This window comes from Lampris incognitus, chromosome 16 (assembly GCF_029633865.1).
Source record: "Lampris incognitus isolate fLamInc1 chromosome 16, fLamInc1.hap2, whole genome shotgun sequence".
NCBI lineage: Eukaryota > Metazoa > Chordata > Actinopteri > Lampriformes > Lampridae > Lampris > Lampris incognitus.
Window position 1 is genome coordinate 22,699,421 of NC_079226.1, and position 17,809 is coordinate 22,717,229.

At 43.8% G+C, this 17,809-nt stretch overlaps 1 protein-coding gene across 1 annotated transcript in view; it reads right to left on the reverse strand.

Annotated features, from left to right (window-relative positions):
* The window catches only part of asap2a (ArfGAP with SH3 domain, ankyrin repeat and PH domain 2a), an 80,307-nt gene that overhangs the window by 49,808 nt on the left and 12,690 nt on the right, over positions 1–17,809 (reverse strand). The window contains exon 2 of the mRNA XM_056295337.1: positions 7,840–7,912. Within this exon, the coding sequence (XP_056151312.1) occupies positions 7,840–7,912 (73 nt within the window). The remainder of the gene's footprint in view (positions 1–7,839; positions 7,913–17,809) is intronic.

The following is a 17,809-nucleotide window of genomic DNA, read 5'->3' on the forward strand; positions in this document are numbered from 1 at the left end:
ACTTCCTTCTTACCACCGTCTTCTGTCTGTATTGTCGATCCTAAGTACTTGAATTCATTAACTTCTGGAACATCGCTGCCTAAGGTCAATCCTGGACTTCCTACTTGCTTATTCATACACAGGTACTCAAGTCTTTGTTTTGCTACTCTTTAACCCTCTGATCTCTAGCACTTCTCTCCAGTCTTCAAGATCTCTCTCCAACCTTTCCTTGTCCTCATTTGCTAGCATAATGTCATCAGCAAACATCATACTCCATGGTGGTTCTTGCTTAAGATGTTCTGTGAGGCTGTCCATCAGTATCACAAACAAGAAAGGATTCAATGCCATTCCTTAATGCAGTCCTACCTTTACCTCAAACTCACTTGTTGTTCCCACTGCACACTGAACTACGGTCTTACAGTCCCTGTACACGTCCTGAATAATGCTGATGCCATTTTCTGCCACTCCCTTCACTCTCGGGCAATACCACAACTCCTCTCTCGGTACTCTGTCATATGCTTTCTCCAAATCAATAAATACGCAGTGCAATTCTTTCTGTCCTTCAATTTATTTTTTAGCTAAGGTCCTGAGTACAAATATCACATTTGTGGTACTTTTTCCAGGTATGAATCCAAATTGTTCTTTCCCTATAGTCACTTCCTTCCCAAGTCTCACTTCAATCACTCTCTCCCATAACTTCATTGTATGTCCCATCAATTTTATCCCTCTGTAGTTGTTGCAACTTTGAGCATCAGCCTTATTCTTGTAAATTGTTACCAAAATGCTCTTTCTCCATTCATCTGGCATTTTCCCAGTCTGTATTATGTTGTTGAAGAGTCTAGTCAGGAACTGTATGCCAGTATCACCTAAGTATTTCCAGACTTCTGCTGGCATATTATCCGGTCCCACAGCTTTTTCATTTTTCGTTCATTCCAGTGCTTTTATCACCTCATCCCTTGTAATCTCTCCCACATCCTCTTCATTCCTTTGTGCTTCATCTGTCCTTCTTTCTCTGTTATTCTCTTCATTTATTTTGTGACTGAAATAATCCCTCCACCTCTATAAGATATCCTCATCTTTTGACAGTACTTTTCCATCTTCGGCCTTGATCAGTTTTACTTGTTCAACATCCTTGCTTACTCTGTCTCTCTATTTGGCTATTCTATATATAGCATTTTTTTTCCAGAAACTGTCGATGGTGTTGTAAGTGCTCAACTAATGAGGAGTGGACTATCAACACAGATACAGGAAAAAAGTGTTAATGCATTGCAGTACAGGCCTGTTTCGTGCGTCTCGGAATCACCAGCTGCTAATGTGGTTCAACAAAGTATCATACAGTTTACATTGCCCTGCTTCACACCCCTAATTTCGGTTGGACAGCAACCAATCGGATGGGGAAACATTCAAACTATAACATCCAACGGGGTAGGTACTTATATATATATATATATACACTACCGTTCAAAAGTTTGGGATCACCCAAACAATTTCGTGTTTTCCATGAAAAGTCACACTTATTCACCACCATATGTTGTGAAATGAATAGAAAATAGAGTCAAGACATTGACAAGGTTAGAAATAATGATTTTTATTTGAAATAAGATTTTTTTTACATCAAACTTTGCTTTCGTCAAAGAATCCTCCATTTGCAGCAATTACAGCATTGCAGACCTTTGGCATTCTAGCTGTTAATTTGTTGAGGTAATCTGGAGAAATTGCACCCCACGCTTCCAGAAGCAGCTCCCACAAGTTGGATTGGTTGGATGGGCACTTCTTTGAGCAGATTGAGTTTCTGGAGCATCACATTTGTGGGGTCAATTAAACGCTCAAAATGGCCAGAAAAAGAGAACTTTCATCTGAAACTCGACAGTCTATTCTTGTTCTTAGAAATGAAGGCTATTCCATGCGAGAAATTGCTAAGAAATTGAAGATTTCCTACACCGGTGTGTACTACTCCCTTCAGAGGACAGCACAAACAGGCTCTAACAGGTACTATTTAATGAAGATGCCAGTTGGGGACCTGTGAGGCGTCTGTTTCTCAAACTAGAGACTCTAATGTACTTATCTTCTTGCTCAGTTGTGCAACGCGGAAGACTTCCTACACCGGTGTGTACTACTCCCTTCAGAGGACAGCACAAACAGGCTCTAACAGGTACTATTTAATGAAGATGCCAGTTGGGGACCTGTGAGGCGTCTGTTTCTCAAACTAGAGACTCTAATGTACTTATCTTCTTGCTCAGTTGTGCAACGCGGCCTCCCACTTCTTTTTCTACTCTGGTTAGAGCCTGTTTGTGCTGTCCTCTGAAGGGAGTAGTACACACCGGTGTAGGAAATCTTCAATTTCTTAGCAATTTCTCGCATGGAATAGCCTTCATTTCTAAGAACAAGAATAGACTGTCGAGTTTCAGATGAAAGTTCTCTTTTTCTGGCCATTTTGAGCGTTTAATTGACCCCACAAATGTGATGCTCCAGAAACTCAATCTGCTCAAAGAAGTGCCCATCCAACCAATCCAACTTGTGGGAGCTGCTTCTGGAAGCGTGGGGTGCAATTTCTCCAGATTACCTCAACAAATTAACAGCTAGAATGCCAAAGGTCTGCAATGCTGTAATTGCTGCAAATGGAGGATTCTTTGACGAAAGCAAAGTTTGATGTAAAAAAAATCTTACTTCAAATACAAATCATTATTTCTAACCTTGTCAATGTCTTGACTCTATTTTCTATTCATTTCACAACATATGGTGGTGAATAAGTGTGACTTTTCATGGAAAACACAAAATTGTTTGGGTGATCCCAAACTTTTGAACGGTAGTGTGTATATATATATATATATATATATATATATATATATATATATATATGTATCATATATATCCTTCTCTCCTTCCTTTGTATCTAGTCTTTTGTACATGTCCTTATATGCTCTTGCCCTCGCTACTGCTCTCTTAGTTTCTTTCTTAGCTTTCTTGTATTTATTCTTGTTTTACTCATTCTAGTTTTTATCCAGCTTTGGCCAACTTTTTCTTCGTTATGCAGTGCTGCATAAAGCACCACCACCACCAACTTTCCTGTCTCTTCTTTTTACCCCCTTGAGATTTCTCCTAGCACTCGCCTACCTGCTTCTCTTAGTGCTTCTGCTCTTCTATCCCAATCTAGTGGCAGTCTATCTCCCATCAGCTCTCTTAACTTAATCCTAAGCTTTCTCTACAAGGTTCCTCTTTCAGCTTCCACCATTTCATCTTCCATGCTGCTGGTCTTTGTACTCTTGAGTTTCCTTCTTGACTTTATTTGACATATCAGTGGTTTATGTTGTTTTGTTACACATTCGCTTGGCACCATTTACAGCTTCCCTCACGTGCCACTTTCTGCATAAAATGTAGTCTGTCTACTTAGTTCTGTCTCCACACTCTTGTAAGTTGCTGTCTGATCTTCTCTCTTTTTGAAATATGCATTAACTATAGCCATATCAACTTATCTACTCCCCACCTACATTTCTCATTCCAAACACAAATTTTACCATGACATCCTCATGACCACCATTTCCTTCTCCCACATGTACATTCAAGTCTGCTCCAATAAAAATGCTTTCATCCCCCGGTATGCCTGCCAGTCCAGTTGTCTTCAGAAATTCACTTTTTCTTCCTCATTGCAACCCACCTGTGGTGCATATGAACTCATTATATTTGTCAGATGTCCATAAAAATCCAACCTCATCCAAATCAGCCTATCTGATTCCCTCTTTACATTTATGAATTTCTGTTGTAGCTCTCTGTCTAGGATTATTCTCACATCATTCCTTTTACTGACTGTGGTAGTATATCTTATAATCTCTTCCAATCTCTCTTGGCTTGCTTCCTTTCCACTTTGCCTCCTAAACACACTACTTGTATTCTTCACCTTTTCATCATGTCTGCTATTTCTCTCCCTCTGCTTGTCATTGTCCCAACACTAAGTGTGGCCATAGTCTTTCTTCTTTAGCTGTATCTTCTATCTTTTCTGTCAGGCTTGTACCTCTCCTCTCCTCCATCTTTTCCTACATTCCCCAACAGGCACATAGTTTCCATCAGTACCCTGTGAGGGCAGAGCACCAATGGCGGTCGTTATTAACCCGGGCCTTGACTGATCCAGTATGTCATTCCTGGTCCATATAAAGATTTGGCAGAATTTTATGTTGGATGCCCTTCCTTACACAACCAATAACCCTATGGACGGGGGCACAGGTAAAGCGCTGGACGTCATCCCAGTATTCTTGGACTTAAGCCCATGCCTGTCACCATTTTAAATAGAACCTAAAAGTAATTATTCATTTCGCACAATTTTTAAAGAACATCTTACATTTTTTTCACACTTCTGTTATGATATATACCCCATAGTGCAATCTTTCATTTCAACTGAGAAATTACATGGGAGAACCAATGTGCTGTGTCGATTAATATCTTTTGCTCTGTTGTTTATTTTTTTTTATAAATTTATTTCTGATTTTTCCCTTTTTTCTCCCAATTTAGTGGCCAATCGATCCCTATTTTAATTCAAACACCCACCCTCGCACTGTATGCGTTCGCCAACTGCATCTCTCCGGCCGGCAGTCTCGAAGGAGACCGCCTCGCCACTTTCGTGACAAGGCGACTCCAAGCCGAACCACTGTTTTTCCGACACACACAGAGACGCATTCACGTGACGAACACAAGCCGACTCCGCCCCCCTCCCGAAGACAGCGTTGCCAATGATCGCTGCTTCGTCGAGTCCGGCCATAGTCGGATCTGACGAGACCGGGGCGCGAACCCCAGTCCCCAGTGGGCAACTGCATCGACACAGAGCCGATGCTTAGACCGCTACACCACCGCGGACCCTTGCTCTGTTGTTTAAATCGAGTTTACAGTTGAAAGTTTTGGTTTTTTTTGGGGGGGGGGGTTCCCCCTTTTTCTCCCCAATTGTACTTGGCCAATCACCCCACTCTCCAAGCTGTCCTGGTCACTGCTCCGCCCCTTCTGCCAATCGGGGGGGGGGGGCCGCAGACTACCACATGCCTCCTCCGATACATGTGGAGTCGCCCGCCGCTTCTTTTCACCTGAAAGTGAGGCGTTTCGCCGGGGGGACATAGCGCGTGGGAGGATCACGCTAGAGAAGGCGCTAGTGCAGCGACAAGGACACATACCCACATTCGATTTCCCGCCCGCAGACATGACCAATGGTGTCTGTAGGGATGCCCAACCAACACGGGGATTGGAACCAGCGAGCCCCGTATTGGTAGGCAACAGAATAGACTGCTATGCTACCTGCATGCCCCCAGCCGACAAGTTTTTGATCCAGCCACACCCCACACAGGCATCATTACAACCATTTTGGATTTTCACGGTTAAAAAATCTCATGCCCTACGTTTACCTGCTCACAAACAGTACAGACATTCTGTATTTTTTTAAGCCGTTTGTCAGTTTTGCACATTTTTAACCATCATATGGAGCAAACACGTATACGTATACAAAGAAACACACGCAAACAATCTATCTCTCACACACACAACCTATCTCTCACACACTCTCGCCTTGCTGTTTCTGCCCTCTGTGTCCCCCGTCTGTGACAAACTCAGCAGCATTGTCCATGTCATAGCAGAGGGCCAATGCAAACATACAGCACAGGGCTTAGAGAAGCCATCCTGCTTGTGTTCAAAACAGATCAGAGTTTGGACAGCAGTTCCGTAATGTCTGTAGATAAGAGAAGGTGACCTCAGTTGAAGCCAGCTTCCCTCAACAAAAGGTCCAAAGTAAACACCTCGGAGAGACACAGACAGCGGTACCTCCAAGGACATAAAACTGGCAGTGTTTCTTCCCTAAACACAGATAGAAATCTGGACAAGGTTCACTTGTAGGCAAATAGCTTGCAAAAAGATACCCTACCTGTTTAACTGAGATAGGGACGTTTGTCCACAATGACAATACTATTCACCTGCCCGAGACACCTGCAGCTTCTACGTTTATGGGAAAAACAAAAAGAACTACACCTGACAATGAACAACTGTGGTCTAAACATTGCGTTTGTTTGTTTGATAAATAAAGCCTATGGTGGAGCATATATCTGTGTGCGGATTTCCATTAACAGCCTTTAAAGCTTTATTCTCCTGCAACGGATAAATCCCATACGTACATGTCTCCATCAGTTGACTTTAACTTAAATCAAGGTATTAACTCTGTGCATTTACATAAACAGCTGAACAGAAGAAACTAACACTGGTATACACTTGAAAAAGCGTGTGTAAATTTTCATACGCACACACACATGCACATTCCCAAAAGACTTATGCAGACAGACAGACAGAGACACACACACACACACACACACACACACACACACACACACACACACACACACACACACACACACACACACACACACACACACACACATTCTAAAAGGACTTATGCACAGACAGACAGACAGACAGGACACACACATGAATGTCATTTTCATGCCATGTAGTAGTGGCTTAAGTGAGTGGATGGTAGTGACTCGTATTTGTGTGACACACACACACACACACACACACACACAAAAGGCAGGGCACCCCCTTCCCCAGCTGTTTCCCTTGAGGTCTAGATCAGACAGCTGTCCCTCTGGCCTGAACAGAGCCTGCACTGTTCCCAGAAAAGACATGCTCAGCACATTGTTTAGAGCTCTCTCTCTCTCTCTCCTGGTGCTGTCATACAGGCCAAACAAAAGATTGTGGAAACACCCTACACTACTGTCACTGCCAGCTTAGCATGGTGATACAACACACACCTACCTGCATACAACTAATTAGAGGTTGGGGGGAAAAAGTGCATACGGTGCAAAATCGTGATACTAAGCCGTGCTATGATTTTAACACTGCAGAATTTCCCCTGAATCGCATGCTGAAGCACAATTAACAGAGGCCACAAAGAGGTTTGTCGAATTTGAATTGCTTGAATGTTCACTCAGAGAAGCATATTCCTGTTTTAAGCTTTGGCAACGCATGGGCTTTTAAATAAATGCCTTTTGTGGTACATTTAATTTAAATTATCGCAGTTTTCCCATTTTTCTGTCGATCATAGAGGATTGGAGCCCTAAAAAAATAATACCGATTTTCCTTTTTTTTGGGGGGGGGGGGGGACAGGGGTTGCTATACTCTATTGATCCCCGTAGGGAAATTCTTCTCTGCATTTAACCCAGCCTAGCTGTGTAGCTAGGAGCAGTGGGCAGTCGCTGTGCAGCACCCGTGGACCAACTCCAGTTCGTCTTGCCATGCCTCAGTCAGGGGCACAGACAGGAGTATTAACCCTGACATGCATGCCTTTTTGAGGGTGGGGGAAACCGGAGCACTCAGAGAAAACCCACTGCAGACACAGGGAGAACATGCAAACTCCACAGAGAGGGCAACCTGGGAGGACCCCCAAGGTTGGACAACCCTGGGGTTCGAACCTAGGACCTTGTTGCTGTGAGGCGACAGTGCTAACCACTGGGCCACCGTGCCACCAAGAATATTCAAGTTTTAAGCTTCGGTAACACATGGGCCCTTAAATAAATGCCTTTTGTGGTACACTTATGACCCGTTTTTCTGTAGATAAGAGAGGATGGAGCCTTGAATAAATAATAATGATTTGTAATATTCATAATAAGATATTTGAAGCATCACAATATGTATCAAATCAGTGCTAAATATAAAAATCGGGAGGACCAGCCCTAGTGCTAAAAAAGTGCTCCAAAACAGAAACCTATCCTCTCAAAAGCAATGCCACAGTTGCCCATTATCATTAAAAAAAAGGACTCATAAAACAAAACAAAAAAACATGTCAGACAGAGTGGCACTGAGCAGTGGAAGGATGTTATGACTGATGGTAGGACTTACCCAGACCAGATGTGTAGATGGCCTTCACAGACTTCTTCATTTTGTACAAAACACTGCGGTCCACATCCAGCGCCTGAGCAGACGGCCAGACAGACAGACAAGAGGAAGGGAATAAACAAAGGATACAGAAAGCAGAGGAAAGAGAAAATAATTTATCATGCAGTCTTTCACCATAAAACCCATAACGGTGCGGTGTATGCTTAAAATGAGAAAACATTACAGCGTGCCGTGGGGCAGCTGAGGAATTGTCCTGGATGACGTTTGCATCATTACACCATTACCCTGTCCGAGTTAAGATACTGAGGCATCTTTACTCACTGGTAAGCATCTAAAGCAATATGAAGCCAGGTATAATCATATGCATATGCCCGCTTGCAGTGCTTAGCGTGTGCACATCGAGTACGAGTGTATGTGTGTGTCCTTGTGCAGTCTCCACTCTCTCTACAAGCAATGCATTATTCAAGACAAAGCTAAGAATAGATCTCAGTTCCCTTGTCAGTCAGGCTGTACAAAAGGGCAAGTGTGTGCATGTGTGTATGTGAGAGACAAAGGAGCTCACAGATTGATTATAATGACAAGAGAGGTTTGTATCAGAGGCCGCTCACAGTAAGTACATTTTTGCAAAGACCAATAAACACGGACGTACAAATACCCAAATGAATCAGGAGCAAACTATGAATAACTATATGCACAAACACATACACAGACAGACAGACAGACACACACACACACACACACACACACGAATACCCATATATTTATCACACCCGCACACACACACACACAATTAACTTGGGAATGCATTGTGGGTCCAGCTAAGACAATGCCCCACTGTACCGCTGATCTGATGAGTGAGGGGATGTCAGTCAGGGGATTTGGGAAATTAGTTTTTGGGACTTTAACTGAGAAAGTACACCCGAACAGGGCCAGAACAGGCGCCACTCTCTCTCCTCTGCTTCCCCAATCTGACTGACTAACACAGATCGGATCCCCCGAACCCACCGAAAACAAAAATGAAAATGCACAATGACTCCCATTCAAACTCAACACTCGCTCACAATCAGACGAACACACAGGCACGCTTGAAACTTCAACTTGTAAAACCAGTGGGTGTGATGACAGAAAACATATCTAAATCCATAAACTGGTTCCAGATTAATATCTAAACTAATATTAATTTCCTACTGCACAACGTAAAATAATCACTATGCACCGTTTTCCCAAGAGTCATATTTCACAAAGATGGGAGACAAAAATACAGAGAGGTTAAGCAAATTCAAGGACGAGAGTGTTGAGGGGATAAGATGGATAATGTGCAATGACAATATCAATATCAATAATAATAATTTGGACAGATAGTATGACAAAAAGGCAGACAGAGAGACACAAGGAGATAAAAGCGCTGACAATTTCCTTATTTGCTCTTCTATCTGTGCTGCCCTGCGATGACAGGACCACCTATGAAGTGTGGAACGGGACACCCAGTCAGGCTGTTAGGGTATATACAGTTACATGGGACCGATTCAGTGGAGATAAAAGATAATGAGAAAAGTCAAATAAAAGAGGCTCTATTAAAGACTCGCCTCAGAGTTTATCTCCAGCTTACGAGCCATAATAGGCCAAAGCTGGCCGTATGCAGTGTTCATGGGGTATATTTAGTACGAACTATCTGATATCTCCAACAAAGACTTCTAATGACACTGAAGACATTGAGTTTGCAAATTAAAACGCTAGTTTTCAGTTGCCCTCGGTGGCTCGGCAGCGCGGTGGTCCAGTGGTTAGCACTGTCGCCTCACAGCAAGAAGGTCCTGGGTTTGAACCCTGGGGTTGTCCAACCTTTATCCTCTGTGTGGAGTTTGCATGTTCTCCCCGTGTCTGTGGTGGGTTTTCTCCGTGTGCTCCAGTTTTCCCCACCATCAAAAAGACATGCATGTTAGGGTTAATACTCCTATCTATGCCCCTGACCGAGGCATGGCAAGATGAACTGGAGCTGGTCCGCGGGTGCTGATGCTGCCCACTGCTCCAGGCTACACAGCTAGGATGGGTTAAATGCAGAAAAAGAATTGCCCCACGGGAGATTAATAAAAGTAGTAAAATCAAAAATTAGTAAAAAAAAAATTAACCCTTTACTGGTTCCTCCGAAGCCACCTGGAACTGGTAATGGTGGTCAGGTTTGACCTCAGCACGACCCCTGAGCAACATTATTATCATGGGTAACGCCTTCAGCCAGCCCACCATGTGAAACCACATTCAGCTGCGCTTTTAGCTCCGCTGAATTGATTTAACACAACGGGAAAACCTAGAAGCAAAGTGATTCAACGAAGTGATAGCATACAAAGAAGGGAGAGACAGTGAATCATTTCATTTGTGGGAATAGTAAGAGTATAAACCCTGTGGGCCAAAACAACCACATCTTACTGCTATGTAGATGCTCTGCCACGGCACAGAGGCATCCCTGATTGACCATTTTTAAAGGGTATCCAAAACGGGTATATTGAATCCTAGATGTAAAGGCAAGATAAGAAGGGGGCAAAAAAAATGTCAAGATGATCACGGCTACATTCGTCACCGAGGGAACAGATGCTGTAGCTGGGATTAGCACCGCTGCTAATCATATGCACAGATGCTACTGCCTGTTAGCCTGCACACCATTACTCACTGCAAGGTTTGACACTAGGTAGGTCATATCACAACATGCCTCATACATATATGTGGTTTCTCCCACATGCTGTCAAATTGCCTGATATGGACGGACACAACAGATACCACACATCTCCAATGCAATCTTTCTGTAAATTTTGAAAAAAAGAAGATCAATTCCAATGACAAATCTAAGTTAAAAACAAATGAATGATGCAACTCGTAGATTCCAAAGCAGCCACAGAATCCTTCATCGATGGGCATGTAATACCCTATTTAGGAAGGTTTATTCTAAAATAGTGGCACAGTGGCTAGTGTGGTCGCCTCACAGCAAGAAGGTCCTGGGTCCGAGCCCCAGGGTAGTCCAATCTTGGGGGTCGTCCCAGGTCGTCTTCTGTGTGGAGTTTGTATGTTCTCCCTGTGTCTGCGTGGGTTTCCTCCAGGTGCTCCGGTTTCCTCCCACAGTCCAAACACATTGCAAGTCAGGTGAATTGGCTGTACTAAATTGTCCCTAGGTGTGTGTGTGTGTGCGTGTGTGTGTGTGTGTGTGTGTGTGTGTTTCGGCCCTGCGATGGCCTGGTGGCCTGTCCAAGGTGTGTGTGTGTGTGTGTGTGTGTGTGTGTGTGTGTGTGTGTGTGTTTCGGCCCTGCGATGGCCTGGTGGCCTGTCCAAGGTGTCTCCCCGCCTGCAAAACAATGACTGCTGGGATAGGCTCCAGCATCGCCGCGACCCTGACAGCAGGATAAGCGGTTCGGCTAATGGATGGATGGATATTCTAAAGTAGGCCGAACTCGCCATTTGAAAAGTATATGACATTTCTCTTGGAGAATTATTACTGGAATCAAAGAACAACATACTGAGGAACAGGGAACAAGCCGAAAAAAGAAGAAGAAGAAGAAAGAACAACGTACTATTGGCTTACACTTCCATTTTTAGACATCTTGAGCCATTTGCTTACAAATAAGATTACCATTTCTGAGAACAATTTGTGCTTTTCAGAAATTTCAAATGAGAATCATGCTCCATTTTTGTGTGCGCGTGTGTGTGTGTGTGTAATAGATATAGGTTTGTAATCATGAACTTAACATACCATGATGGTGCTTAAACTAAGGTCTTTGCTGTATTAAAATGTTAATGTCCATGAAGACATCTACTATGCATAAGCTAAAGTGAAAATCATCGTTAAAAGTAGCACATCCTAGTAGTGTACCGTTAATCCTTTGCCAGACTGTGCGTGCATATTGAAAGTTGCAAACTAGAAGCTACTTGTTTTTCTGTATAAATGTAAGCCTTGCAGCGCTGTGGTTTTAGCCCCCCCATAAAGTCCTGTAAATGACTCATCTGTCTGTTACACATGCCTTTATCTCATTAGCTCTGTCTGGCTAAAATAGCTTTCTAACTGTGGCTCAGACTCCCCACCCCCCACCACACACACAAATACACAGAGGCAACTCTTGTTTTATTTCGCCAAGAAACTGTATTACACATTGGGTAATTGTGTTAAAACACAGAGACAAAAGAGCGCAGCCATCGCTCTAGCAAGCACTTCAGAATGTCATCCCCTTCAGCCTTCAGCTCCCCACCCCCCGCTCTCACACACACACACACACTTTTTAAACGGGAAACCCGAGATGACCGCTGAATGCGCTTCCCTGAAGGAGGTGATACAACCTTGGGCTATTAGATCTGAACATTAACTCTGCCTCCAGCTCCTTAAATTGGGCAGCGGCAGAACTGGAGAGAGTACTTACAGCCTTAAAAGCATTTCTGCTGACGTCAGGGTTTGCGGACGATGTGTGTTTGTGCATGTGTGTAAGGACCAAGGGGGAAGATTTCTTTTGTCTTCAGGGTGGATATATTTGCTAACTTCCGGTTGAATGCCAGCTTTTGACTGGAAATGAATATACTCTAAGCTGATGCTGATCAAGATGACGATAATAATCCACACAGTACATTTTCTTAATGAAAAGTCCAAGTTATTATATTTCCTGTTTGAAATTCTACTTAACGGCACAAGATGCAATGCTTGCCGAGCATCATTTGAGGCTCCTAATTTGTAAAACAGCAGGTGGTGGATTTGAACACGCGCGCCGGTATCCATATTGTACCACAAAATGTAGCTATGCCACATGATAGTCCCTATTCCAGGGTCTCTTCTACTGTCTCTGGAGACCAGTGAGTCAATCAGCAAGACTTTATGAGTTCATTATTCCCTGCACACCTATTTATTACAGCAACTAAATTATCCCATTACTTGGGGAGGGGGAGGGGGTCACATACTAAAGGATAAAGGATCCTCTTTGAATTTCATCCATTAGGTTTTGTTCATGCATATTTGGCCTCTTATACTGTAGTTATAAGAGCACTGATCAAAATAACATGCAGCATGATGTTCTTTTGCCGAAACATAGGTCAGAAATCATGACCATTACAGGAACCTCCTTAAAAACATTTGGTTGGGGCATCTGGGTGGCGTGGCGGTCTATTCCGTTGCCTTACAACACGGGGATCACCAGATCGAATTCCCATGTTATCTACGGCTTGGTCGGGCGTCCCAACTGACACAATTGGTCGTGTCTGGGGGCGGGAAGCTGAATGTGGGTATGTGTCCTGGTCACTGCACTAGTGCCTCCTTTGGTTGGTCAGGGCGCCTGTTCGGGGGGGAGGGGGAACTGGGGGGAATACTGTGACCCTCCAACGCGCTATGTCCCCCTGACGAAACTCCTCATTGTCAGGTGAAAAGAAGCAGCTGGCGACTCCACATGTATCAGTGGAGGCATGTGGTAGTCTGCAGCCCCCCCCCCCCGAATTGGCAGAGGGGGTTGGAGCAGCGACCGAGACGGCTCGGAAGAGTGGGGTAATTGGCTGGGTACAATTGGGGAGAGAGAAAAAAAAGCCATTTGGTCTTCTTCCTGCTCAACAAGTGAACCAAGTTTGGAGCCATTTGATACGTTTCCATATCAGGGTTGAATGGTTTGAAGCACAGAAAAAACCATAACCATACCAATGGCATTTACATTACTGCATGGTTTGACATGGAATGGTCGGAAACCATGCTCATTTCTGGATTTTTTTTCTGTGACACTTGATAATAGTGCTTCATGCGACCAGAAGGTGTGGTTAGGAGGGCTTAATGATGTTGAAATCAATGAACTGGCTTTATATTCACCCCACATCCAGTGATGCCACATCTGATATGGTGTAGATATCCAATGGCATCGTGATTACACCCTGCACTGATCCTACAGTACCTACTGAAATCACAAGGAGCAGCCATTTGTCTTTTTAGATCAGAAAACAAAAGAAATAAATGTATGAATCTGTGTCGGGGTCAGTGGAGGATGTGCATTACATATGTTGGGTACTTGGGATTTAGTAGCCCCCCATCTATTTTTTATTTTATATACTTACCTTCTATTTCATATACTTACCTTCATTGACCACTCACTACTAGTAAAGAGGAGAATTGTCTGCTGTGTTGTTGTGATAGCCGGTTCTCGCCACAGGAGGGCACTGCAGGTTAATTGCTTCTAGCCTGTGTGACGTAGTGCTGGCTCTCGCGGTGCACTCTGGGGCATTCGGGTAGAGTCGTCAGATGAGTGTTGCCGTTCGTATAGTGAGCCATGCTCTGAAAACGTGTCCTCTGTAATGTCTATTTGACAGGTAAGCAGACTAGTTAGACATATGGAATTAGGATGGTGATTAAATATGATGTGTAGGTGGGATATGGATGCCTATTAGAAATACCCACGAAGGGACTTTCATATTTATTTTGATAACGTCATATCACTGGCTAACGTTAGCTAGATTGCTAGCGAGTTGCTAACGTTAGCATAGCCATAGCTCCCGCGGTCTGAACCCATTGTTCTGTAGCTTGGCTTTGACATTGTCTGTATGTGTGATTAGTCTCCCTTTACTATGTTTAGTGTCTCCACACTGTGTAAATATGAAGGTAGGCCTATGTGTGTTGCTATTTTGATCCCCCCATGTTCCGTAACGTTATATACTATTTAGCTTTGCTAGCGGTAGGCTAGACTAATGTGAATTTATGGAAGAATATATTTGGTGCTCTTATTGTGTATAAATTGGAGATGAGTGTTGCCGTTCGTATAGTGAGCCATGCTCTGAAAACGAGTCCTCTGTAATGTCTATTTGACAGATTGAGTAAAACAACAAAAACACCAGCCCTTGTAAGTGTCATTCTTATCAAGTGTGCTACACATAGGTGGACGCCATGGCATGGGGTCACTTGTTCTAGTCACTGCAGTTTTTCTGTGGGACTTCCTAATCCTGATTTCAGCTCCAACGCTAATGAAAACACTAACTATAACCGGGCACACAAATCCTCGCCAGCACAGCTCAGCACACATTGGCCTCATTACAGTGAGCACGACTAATTATGTCAAGATGGTCTGACACACAACCTCACACCTCTAGCATGTACCAAGACCATTTAGAACAATGAATGAATAAAAAAAAATCAATATCTAATGCTTCCAGTGTATTTCTTCATGATCATTCAACAGACAATGCCTTCACGTATGTGAATGCAGCACTTAGTATAATGCAAGTCAATTACAGCATTAACAGGCATGGCCCCAATATGTATGACCATTAAGTACTAAGTCTATCGTGCTCAAAAGAAAACAACCTATTTTTGAAAGTTAAAAAAGGGATGGGGAAATCTTTCTCTCTATCTTGCACGGAGCAGCTTCTCAAACTCAGGGTTTGACAGGGTAATGGAAGCTACTTATTGCATCCACAGTATTGATCTCTGATGGAAATGTGCATAGGTCTACTTTCTTGCATCTGAAAATGTCAGCAATATTAAGTCATTACAACATCATTAGTGCCTTTGGACACTGAGGAAGGGTCAAAAACAGATCTACAGCTAAAGTCAGGGCCAGAAATGGGTGTTAAACTGCAGTGATCATGGTTACGTACAATATGCTTTTATTTTTCGTTTACTGATAAGTTAGCTGTAATATCATTCCTTGAAATGTTGGACATTTATCCGTGTGGAAAAGTGCAGCGAAACAGAGCAAATAAACACGACAGCAGAGCAGCAGAGGGGGCACAGTCAGGCACACGGTGACCAGTTTTATTCTATTACTGTGAGCCGCTGTTAGTGAACCTGGCACCCAAAGTGCACCTGGGCTCCCTGGCAAAAGAATGACTGTTTTTCCCGAAGCAAGACAAGCTAAATGGACAGGCTATTTGTGGCAATCTGTTCACTTTGCAACTGAAGCATTTGGTGCATATGCCGCATAAACACAATCAGATGGCAGCTGGGTGCGCCGCACTGGTATGATGTAAAGACTATGATTTTAACACTGCATCAACAACTACTGCACTGCAACACTGCCTTCTTCAGCTGCAGACTACCACATGCCTCCTCCGATACATGTGGAGTCGCCAGCTGCTTCTTTTCACCCAACAGTGAGGAATTTTGCCAGGGGGACGTAGCGTGTGGGAGGATCACGCTATTCACCCCAGTTCCCCCTCCCCCCCGAACAGGCGCCCCGACCAACCAGAGGAGGCACTAGTGCAGCGACCAGGACACATACCCACATCCAGCTTCCCACCCGCGGACACAGCCAATTGTGTCTGTAGGGACGCCCGACCAAGCCAGAGGTAACACGGGGGATTTGAACCAGAAATCCTCGTGTTGGCAGACAATGTAATAGACCGCTACGCTACCCGGACGCCCCGCACAGAGACTTCTGAAGATATACCTTCAGATAGTTAAAAAAAATAAGTAATGCAGAGCCATTACTTATGTCAACAACCACAGTTGAGCTGCCCCTAAGCAAGGCACTTGACTGTTAGTCGTTACACTGCAGCTGTGCAGTGGCAAACAAAGGTACAACTTTCTATCTGTGAATATAAACCAGTGTCACTGCCAAATAGGATGCACACTCACTGCTATGCACTTTTACAAAGCCATTATCACAGTCAGATATAATGATGAATCTCACCTGTTAAAGACTATTTTCATCATCGCTCTCATACCACTACTGCAGGAATTACCCATCATGCTGGCTACATGGAAGAGCTACGCTAGTGGCTGACCTCCAGATTACAACACTAATCAGCTCCTGAACCAGTTTGATTAGCCAAAGCCTGACTGTGCACAGAGACATGGACACCAGTCTCCTTTGACCCAAGAGCCGACGTAGACGTAAACACACACACGCGCACGTACACACACACACACACACACACACACACACACTTCAATCTCCAGAGAGGGCTCTGTCAGGGAAAAGGTTAAGACAAGTGGGGGACAGTTGGGCAATAAAACAAGTCCAGCTGAACACCCATACTGCCCTCAATCACTCTCCCTACTCTCCCTCTCTCTTACACACACACGTAAAATCAATCTTTTACCAACTGCCACTCTAACGCACTCAGTCTCTTGGATCTGCTTCACTTTGCTTTCCTTCTTCGTGGTATTTGAGTGGGTGACTCTTCACCAAGAACTATAAGCCACTTTCAGTCTGTGTCCTCTTGTTTGTGGCACAACACAATCTAAAATTAAGACACATTTAAACCAACAAAAAAAAAAACCCTATTAAAGTGAGCGGGGAATTCCAGCGAGAAGTCAGTTTTTACTGTCCGGGAAAATAGCTGAACCATCGCACACTGGGCTTTATACACAACGCATGAAGTTGCTTCACCAGCAAACTTCATATGACATAACTGTGAAGTCAGCGTTTTTGTCTCCCGACAGCGACTCCCTCCCCGCCACCCCTGTGGACCACAGTGGGGTAAGCGCGAGGTCAAATTGAGCTGAATTGACTTAATCTGTTTCTTAATAAGTGACATCATCATCACCGTCATTATTACAGTTAGGAAACCCCAGTAGTAGCCAAATTAGAGAGACGAGCACAACAGCACAGGGTCACTTGGGTCGTTGCCACAGTGATCACATCACCAACCGCCTTCCTGATTTGCGAATGAGGGGGCTCAAGTTGCAAAGCCTCTGTGAACAAAGATCAGATACTGTGGATGTAATGCATGTGTTCACATGCATTATGTGCCATGAGAGAGAGCAAGAGAGAGAGCGAAAGAGAGAGACAGGAATAGCAAGACAGAGATAGACAGAAACAGAGAGGAAGGAAGAGAGAGAGAGGGGGACAGACAGAGAGACAGACAGTGACAGGAATGGAGAAACACAGACAGGAATACAGAGACAGAGACAGGAACAGAAAGAGAGACAGAGGAATAGAGAGATAGAGGAATAGAGAGACATTAGAGAGATACTGAAATTGAATTGAGAGAGAGAACTGTATATCTAAAATGTTAATTGTGCTAAGCTACTTAACTG